Here is an 8,828-nt window from a genome sequence, read left to right as displayed (position 1 = left end):
CTAGATCATCTATACACACTCTGGATCCTCTAAACACACAATAGATTCCCCCAAAGACACACATTGCACCACCTACACACACATTACATTCCTGACATTCACACTCTGGATCCCGTATGCACACACTAGATGCCCTGCATGCAAACACACACTACATTCCCTCAACACACACTCTCTACAGCCCCTACACACATTAGTTTACCGATACACACATACACTACAGCTACAACCCTATGCACACACTCACTACATCCTCCTGTACACACTATTCCCACTAAACACACACATACTCCCTACAGTCTCTAGCCATACATATAACACTGCAAACAACACCACAATGGAAAATTATTTTTCTACACAAACCACCACAATCAGATCACTCAACACACACACAATCCCACAAGCAGCTTCTAAACACATGCACAACACGCTTTCCGGGCCCTTTTATTCTCTGGTATCCCAGTTATGGAGACACCAGAACCAAGTCACAAGTAAACACAGTACAAGCTATGTAATTAAATGTTCTTGTTTTGCAAAAGAACAAATACAGAGCCTTTTCTCATGCTCAGCAAAGCTCTGCGCATGGTCTGCCCTGCAACATGCTCAGTTTGAGGGGGGTCATGCTTGTCACTGGTAATGACAAAACACTCTCGCTCTGGCTCCGACCCCTTCCCACTGTGATTAAAAAATATTTTCCCAGTCCGGCCTTGCTTGTAATCAAAGCACTCTGACATGCATTTGACTCATCAGTTTACCTCTACATAGTAACATCTGAAACACTCTGTAATGCATAGGTAAAGATGGTCAGGAAGGGCAATAGTAGCTAGAGTCTATCCTAGCTTCCTGTTTTGTAACAGACTGCGATTTTTCTAGGTTGGCTTTTTTCAGGCTATCGTGTGGGGGGATCCCACAAAGAAAATGATTGCCACAAAGTCTCTGGATATTCTCTGATTGCAATATGGAAAGACTAGGGGGCTGGTTACATAACATGTTTGACACAAACTTTATTGCAAATTCCAGGAAATGTTATGGCTTTTTTTTTGTACAGCACAGTTATGAGTTGTACATGGCACTTTTTTTGTACCAGGCTTTGTGGTGAACTAGACATGGCTGGATGCACTGATTAGCCCACTAATACGTGCTGTACTCAGTAATGCACTTTGTCAAAAGGAATGTTACGCAATCCAGGAACCACACACTGAGACAGTACTTCCAACATGCAATGTGGATAACGTGCACACGTTCTTTTATTAATGTACTGAAGGGCCTCTGTGGTTTTTGCAGTATGTCAGCTGCTGTGGAAAGCCTTTGCATTTCTTACACATATATGTGATATTGCCAGGTGTTACCTGTAGTTTATTCACCTAATTTACAAGATTGTATTCCATAGCGTTAGATGAAATATATTGCTCAACACACAACCTTCCTTTAAATGTCTTCTGGGATTCATCTATCCAGGCCAGGGGTGTAAGTTTCTGAAAATGTTTCAGACAGGTGTTTGGTTTGAGCTAATATCTTGCATAGCCTGTCATACAATTCCTGTTGGGGCACTGAGCTTTGCCATTAAATTGCAGGAACCTCGGCGGTTCATGACTATTTATCTTCATAACATCTGGAAAAAGAGGGGTAGCCAGGCTGGGGTGCCTGTGCCCATAAGAACATATGTTTTTCCTATTTCTTTTTTTTTTTAATACTATACCTATTAAATTGGATGTCATGTTTTTTTTTTTTGTTTGTTTTTTTTAGGTGGTGTGAAACTGGAACAGCCAACAGATACTGGCTGGCATACACATTTGTTTTAATTGCCATAGTTACAAACATGTTGTCGATCATAAAAAAGTTAAAATATTGTATTGGCTCAAAAACTGAAATGCTGGCTGTGATGCTAGACTTTGTTGTAAATGGGGGTATTTGAAGGGTGGTTAAGTTCTGAGTGCCTCCTTTTAGATGGTGATAAGGCTGGGAACTCAATCTCTATATGTCTGAGTTAAGAGCTCTATATCAGAGATTGCTAGAGTGTCAGTATCCAACATAGCAAAGGTGTCACTCTCTGAATCATGTGCCAGAATGGTGTAAGCCTATTTCGCAAAATAGTACCGTGACGTGATGCCTATTAACAAAAGTCAAATTAAATATTTTAATAAAGTAACAAATGCAGTAAAAAAGGTCAGTTTGATCAAATGCAACAATGTGATCTAAAAGAGCAGGAAAGAGATAAAAAAAAGTTACAAATGGTTGACAAGGAAGTGAGTAGGGGGCGAGTGAAGAGCCATTTTACTGTGAGTCAATATCTGCAAAGATATCACAAGTCTGTATTGCTGAGGGAATACACAGAACAAGAACGTACGAGGGAAGGCTGTGGGTCTACTGGCATTGTGTGAGTCTGTGCAGTTGTCATTACCTACCTCTTCTGCTACTACTATTTAGGCAGAGCAGGGGGTAGTGCCACGAATCGACAGAGGCAGGTGGGACAAGAACAGTTTGCACCCTTCATCATCCGATGAATTAAAAAAGGAAAAACAAAAAGAAAAGAAATAATTCCTATTCAAAGTCAATTTTTATTTTTGGGCCAAAGTAGCCAAACTTATTTTTTTTTCCAAGTCAGCTATGATTCCAGTTTCGATTACTTTGTCTTCAAATTCTAAATTCACTTTGGATATCTGACAATTCTTAAAAACCCTGGTAGAATTCAGGGTGCTTCTGTGCCACTTATTGTGCTTTGGAAATTGCAAACTTCTTCCCTCTGTAATATACAGTGTGCAACAGTTTATTGCACAAGCGAACATTTTAATATTTCCAGATGTGGTGGTACTGGTGGCCATCCCATTGTTCACCCAATTCCCAATCCCCCTACTGCTACTTCCCCTTTTTTTCAAAAGCCTTTCATTGTGGTTTTTCCCTGCCTGGCTGAATCATGCATTGCCTGTTACCTCCACAGACGCACTCGGGAGAAGATGATAGAGTATTGCTTTTCCCACATTAAAGGACGGTCACTTATTTTTCTATGGAAAATGTGAGCACTGGGCTATTTACCAACAGCTCACCCCTTCCTCCCTGAAAAGAACAACGTTTTCCCACATCCAGTCTATAGCGTTATTAACCTTTTTTCAGTGTGGGTAAAAAAAACAAAAACAATGCCCTGCAGAGATGTGCACAGGAAGAAATATGTATTTAGTTTATTTTTTATTAGTTTCTTTCGAATTTTGGTTTGGGAGAAATTATAAAATTATTGTTAAGAAAAAAAAAAAACATAAAAAATATTTACTTCCAAAATTGGGATGCCTTTATTCAAAAGGATAACAAATTAGGGCTCTGTTTAGCAGATGATGGAATATTTCCGTCATGTGTCCTAAAGGGGTTAATGAAAGTTCCCCCCCCCCCCCTTAATGTTGATCTTTCAGATGTTTAATGGTTCACTCCCTAATTTGCTTTATTAGTGTGGATTGTCTTATTAAGGCTACTGAATAAGGGAGCTATCTGCTAAACAGCACCCTGATTTAATATCTTTAAATATGGCAATCCCACATAAGGGTGCCAAATTAGAGAGATGTTATGTTTAGTGGTTACCTCCATAATTTCATATCCTTAAAATGGTGATCTTGCTGTTTAAAAGAAAGCTCCATATATAGAGGATCCAAAATGATTTGTTTTGATTTCCTCCAAATTCCCTTTCAGTTCATTCATTCAGACAGTACCTAATTGCCAAATTCAGATGAAATTAGATTTGTAACTAAACGAATTGCACATTTTCAGCTTATACCTACTGCATCTGTGGAGATAGCAGGCATAGTTACACTGCAAGACTCAACCAAGCAGGGCAAAACAACAACAACTACAGCTACAGCAGAAGTCATTTAATATGGGTAATACTTATCAGTTCCAAGGTTCCCTCTTGTCGTAATATATCTAATCCGTAATATTGTTTAGTCATTAGGCCAGGTAATATTGTAGCCATTTTTAGATGTCAGAATCCTCTTTTTCCTGTTGTTCTCTCTGCCTATGATGTCAATTCAAAATACATTTCTGTGTTTACTGGGAGGGAACATGAGTGGAACTGATGGGTGTTGTCTCACCTTTGTAGTTTATACACAATATTTACTTTGCTTTAGTTGTAGCATATTTAGATCTGATATTAGTCTTGTCCATACTGTTTATACACAATATTTACATTTATTTCAGTGGGAGCAGGCCTTGATCTGATAGTATTGCTTTGATTGATCCACACACCATATTTACCTTTATCTGGCCGCTGACTAGGAGTGTTACCCAAACTGTTTATTTACATTATTTTACTGGGAGCAGGCCACAATCTGATAGGAGTGTTGTCTATACAGTTAGTACACAATATTTACATTATTTTACTGGGAGCAGGCCTCAGGAATGTGTCTGGATCACTAATTAGAGGTCACAAAATCATCAATGCAATTGGGGAAAAATTACCCAGAGGTAAAGAGAAATCAAAAGGGATCAGACATCAGATAATTTGAAATGACGGCCACACCTTTCTACTCACGGCTTGTGTATACTATGAGTTGGAGTTTGGGGGCTAGCATGGCTATCAGATCTGTAGAGACTCTCTGTATATGCTACATGACAGATATTTCTACAACTGATGGACTGATGGACGCATAAATGCGAAATGAATCTCTTGTTAGTAGCCCATTGCAGGCTAAAATGTATATACATACATTGCTAATTTATCTGAGAGGTTTATATACTTTCAATTTCTTAGGGATAGTAATGCCAGTTATTAGTGAGGAGGTATCACCTAAATATTTGTTTAGAATTTTCCTTGTGCTCCCAAGTTGATCATTTACAATGTTAATGCTTGCCCGGATGCATATATAGGTAAAAGGTTATTACATCACATAAATAATAAGACAATTATCTGCCATCCCCAAATATACAGGGATCATACACACTTATTGCTTAAAGCACGCCATATGACTTGCAAGAAAAACACTAAAGAAAAAGAAAAAAACTAAATCTACCAGCAAGTGTCTCTTAATTTAAGAGAGAGATACAGATATGGTGACAAGGATAAAAAAGGATCTTTAAATGAGAAAGTAATTCAAATTTGTGCCAAGGTTAAAACTCAACTTTTAATATTAATTAACTAATAAAGAAAAAGTACATACTAAAAACATAGGAAAAAAGCAAGGTCTTCAGTATTTTTTTGTATCTTATAATATATACTATTATAGCAGGGTAACAGTTAGTCTATTAAAGGGACACTATAGTCCCCCAGACCACTTCAGCTCAATGAAGTGGTCTGGATGCCAGGTCCCTCTAGTTTTAACCCTTTAGATGTATGTTTACATAGCAGGGTTAATCCAGGCTCTAGTGGCTGTCTTCCTGACAGCCGCTAGAGGCGCTTATGTCTAATGTGCCTAAAGCCTTAAGGGGCTCAGGACGCCTACTCGGCAGATCCTGGGTGCTAATACTCACCGCCGCTCATCTCATAATAACTGAATTTTCACTCTGTGCATAGGCATCCTGTGTCTGGCATGTTCACGTCCTCACTTACCATTTTGTTACCTCAATTTTCTCACTTAACCCCTTAAGGACCAAACTTATGGAATAAAAGGGAATTATAACATGTCACACATGTCATGTGTCCTTAAGGGGTTAAAATAATAGCGGATGGCCCACGAAGGCACATTAGATTATTACCGATACAGGAGTTAGCTAATCTGTACCTCCTTTTCCCCTTTGCCCCAGCCTTAGCTCTGTCTGAGTTGTTACAGAGTCTAAACAATAGCATATCCACTGCTGAAAACATTAATAGACTAACTGTTACCCTGCTATAATAGTATCTATTATTAGATACAAAAAAAGGACTGAACACCTTGCTTTTTTTCTTATGTTTTTAGTATGTACTTTTTCTTTATTAGTTTTTTAATATGAAAAGTTGAGTTTTAACCTTGGCACAAATTGGAATTACTTCCTCATTTAAAGATACTTTTTTTATCCTTGTCACCATATCTTTATCTCTTTCTTAAATCAAGAGACACTTGCTGGTAGATTTTGTTTTTTCTTTATTCTTTAATGTTTTTCATGCAACTTAAATTTACAATTTAGGGGTTATCCTCCGTAACTAAGGGTGTCTCTTTAAATCTTGCGCACCAGCACTTCCATTTTTCTGCTGTACCTAAATCGTATTACCAAGATTTTTTATGTTGCTTGTTGCAACTGTTACATAATATTGTTTGAATTACAACTTTTATTGCACCATCTTATTTATACACGTATTGATTGTAAAATCGCAATTTATTGAACAGTCTTTATCTTGAATAAACTCCGCTATTAGATCTTGCATCCAGTGAAATGGCTCTTACAATGCATTTGAAAATGTCTAGAAAAACACGCTGCTTTGATCTTTTGCTTGTAGCTTCTGTGTCCAATGAAAATATGGTGAATTTGAAAAATAAGGTTTTTTAATGTTTTTCTAATCTGCAGTAACATACAGATAAGAGGGATGCTTCAAACCCATAATCATTGCATTGTAATAAGTGTTTTTCCCCCTAGTTTTTTATTTTATATGAGCCCCTGTCTCTCTAAAGGCAGCCTTATGAATTACAATGAAAGGACACACTAGGCATTGCTAATCTGTCTGCAACTTCAGGCAATTAATGAAAAGGGACAATTGTCCCTTTCTTTTTTTTTCTTCTGTTCTTTTTTTTTTTTTTTTTCTTCTGTTGTAAATAAGCCCATTGGTTACTGAGCACAAGATACTCCCATCTTTCACCCAAAGCAGATAGTACTGAAGGGTAGAAAAGACAGGTCTGAGCCCTATACTTCATTATTCATATGAAGAGCTAGAAGTCTGAAGCTTCTACCAAAAACCATGAATCTTGTTCCACCTCCACAGAGACCAACAACTTTCTCAACTTTAAAGCGATCGCTATCTCAACCAAAGACTGCCCAGGAAACATTGGTCATCTCAGCATATCCTGAAAGCTTAAACATGTCCCAACAGCAGAACCCACAGCCAACATCGACAGCTCCCTATTGTGGCTTAGGGGACTACACTTCACCAACTAATCCCTATTTGTGGCTTGGTGGAGTAAACAATTCTTCTTATTGTCTACAAGGAAATGGCACCATCCCTGCTACACTTATGTCTTCACGTTATGGACAACAGAGACAATTTCTTTCAAGTCCACCTGGATTTCCTATTCCAGATATGACGTGGTTTTCCCAGGAAGACATGCTGAAGATGAGACCCCCATACTCCTACGCTTCGCTGATAGCCTTGGCAATTCAAAGTAATCCAAAAAAGAAACTAACTCTCAGCCAAATCTACGATTATGTCCTAGACAACTACCCATACTACAAGAAGGATAAAGCAGGCTGGCAGAACTCCATTCGGCACAACCTGTCCTTAAATGACTGCTTTAAGAAGGTCACAAGAGAAGAAAATGACACAGGTGAGAATCCTTTAATGTTTAACTGTTTGAGCACACATGGAAGTCTATGCTATCAGAAATATTTTGGTAATTTAAAACCCTATAAGAAAATAGAACATACTGCTCAATTAATGACAGCTATTCTTTTTAGAGAAGGTGATGTTAAATAAGCAGGATATTTCATGATGCAATGTAGTTATCATGGACCTGGTTGACAAGGTGACTGGTTCAATATTCATCAGCTACATTATTGAAAATCTTCTGAGAATGAGTTTTACTGAACAAGCAGGAATAGGGAGGGAGGCATTTAAAAAAAAATACTCTTTTATGTAATACATGTGCTAAAAAAAAAAGTTACATTTTTAATATATATTAGATACCATATGGCATTCATGAAAGAAACAGAAACTGTGTGTGTGAACGGTCACATGAGCATCTTATAATGCAGCATGGACAAAAATTAGAATACAAATACAATTTTAAAATATATTGACAATGTAGAAGATGAGATGTTGTCTGAATTGTTTATTAGTAACCATGACTACTAACATTGTAGGAGTCAGTTCTCTGTTCTCCAGTTTAGTAATTCACATTGTTAAGAGTTTTATTTTGATAGCCATTAATTGTGGTGAATGCATTTTTTGTTTGTAATGGTAATAATGAAGTTGTTTGTTTTGGATTGATTTCTTTTTAGGGAAAGGACACTACTGGATCGTTGATCCAAACTGCAAAAAAGATTTTGATAACGGGAATTTCCGCAGAAAAAGAAAGTCTAGAAAACTGAAGACTACGGATGACCAGACAACCTTAAATGAGAACAGTAAAGAAAGTTTCTCTGTGGATAATTTGCCCGCTTCAACCACAAAGCTTTCACCCCAGGACATTACGAGTGTTTCTCCTCCAGCTGTCACTGATACACCTTGTCTACGTAATTTTTATAACCGCATGTCCTCTCTGGATTCCAGTTCTGCAAATGGACAGATGCCATTGGACCTAGTTTCGGAAGTAACACAAAGAAACATTACAGGGTTCGGCAGTTTTGCACAGAATAATTTAATGGAACCATCTGCACATGGGCAAGACAGTGGACTATTTTATAACAGTGCCCCTTATTATAATACCTTCTCTTCTACCATACAAAGTCAAGAAATGCAGCCACAATTTCTTCGTCCATTTCAAACCCCTCCTTCCCCTCTCTACTCTGGAATATACTGACCATTATATTGACTTTAAACTTGCATATAACAATAACATATAATTCAATTTTGAGTAGAGGATACGTTATGAAGATCATTCAGTAGCAGAAAGTATACAAGATCAACAAGTATATATTTAACATGGCTCACCATGGTTGTTCTGCTTCCAATAGGACAATCATTTACAACCATAATGTATGACAACTAGAGATGTCCCGAACAG

General features: G+C 37.6%; 1 protein-coding gene across 1 annotated transcript; it reads left to right on the top strand.

Moving 5' to 3' along the window:
- The first annotated feature begins 6,847 nt into the window (after positions 1-6,847).
- Positions 6,848-8,624, top strand: LOC134566044 (forkhead box protein I1c-like). Its single transcript, XM_063425755.1, has 2 exons — positions 6,848-7,430; positions 8,104-8,624. Exons 1-2 carry the CDS (start codon positions 6,848-6,850, stop codon positions 8,622-8,624), a joined length of 1,104 nt encoding a protein of 367 aa, XP_063281825.1.
- Positions 8,625-8,828: the final 204 nt, after the last annotated feature.

The sequence above is a fragment of the Pelobates fuscus genome, chromosome 6 (assembly GCF_036172605.1).
Source record: "Pelobates fuscus isolate aPelFus1 chromosome 6, aPelFus1.pri, whole genome shotgun sequence".
NCBI lineage: Eukaryota > Metazoa > Chordata > Amphibia > Anura > Pelobatidae > Pelobates > Pelobates fuscus.
The sequence above is the reverse complement of the archived record's forward strand: the minus strand, read 5'-3'. Positions and strand labels throughout refer to the sequence as shown.

Excerpts from the sequence above, each read along its gene's own strand:
- LOC134566044 (XM_063425755.1), top strand. The coding sequence starts at position 6,848 with ATGAATCTTGTTCCACCTCCACAGAGACCAACAACTTTCTCAACTTTA. Across the intron at positions 7,431-8,103 it reads AAGAGAAGAAAATGACACAG|GGAAAGGACACTACTGGATC; the intron begins GTGAGAATCCTT and ends ATTTCTTTTTAG.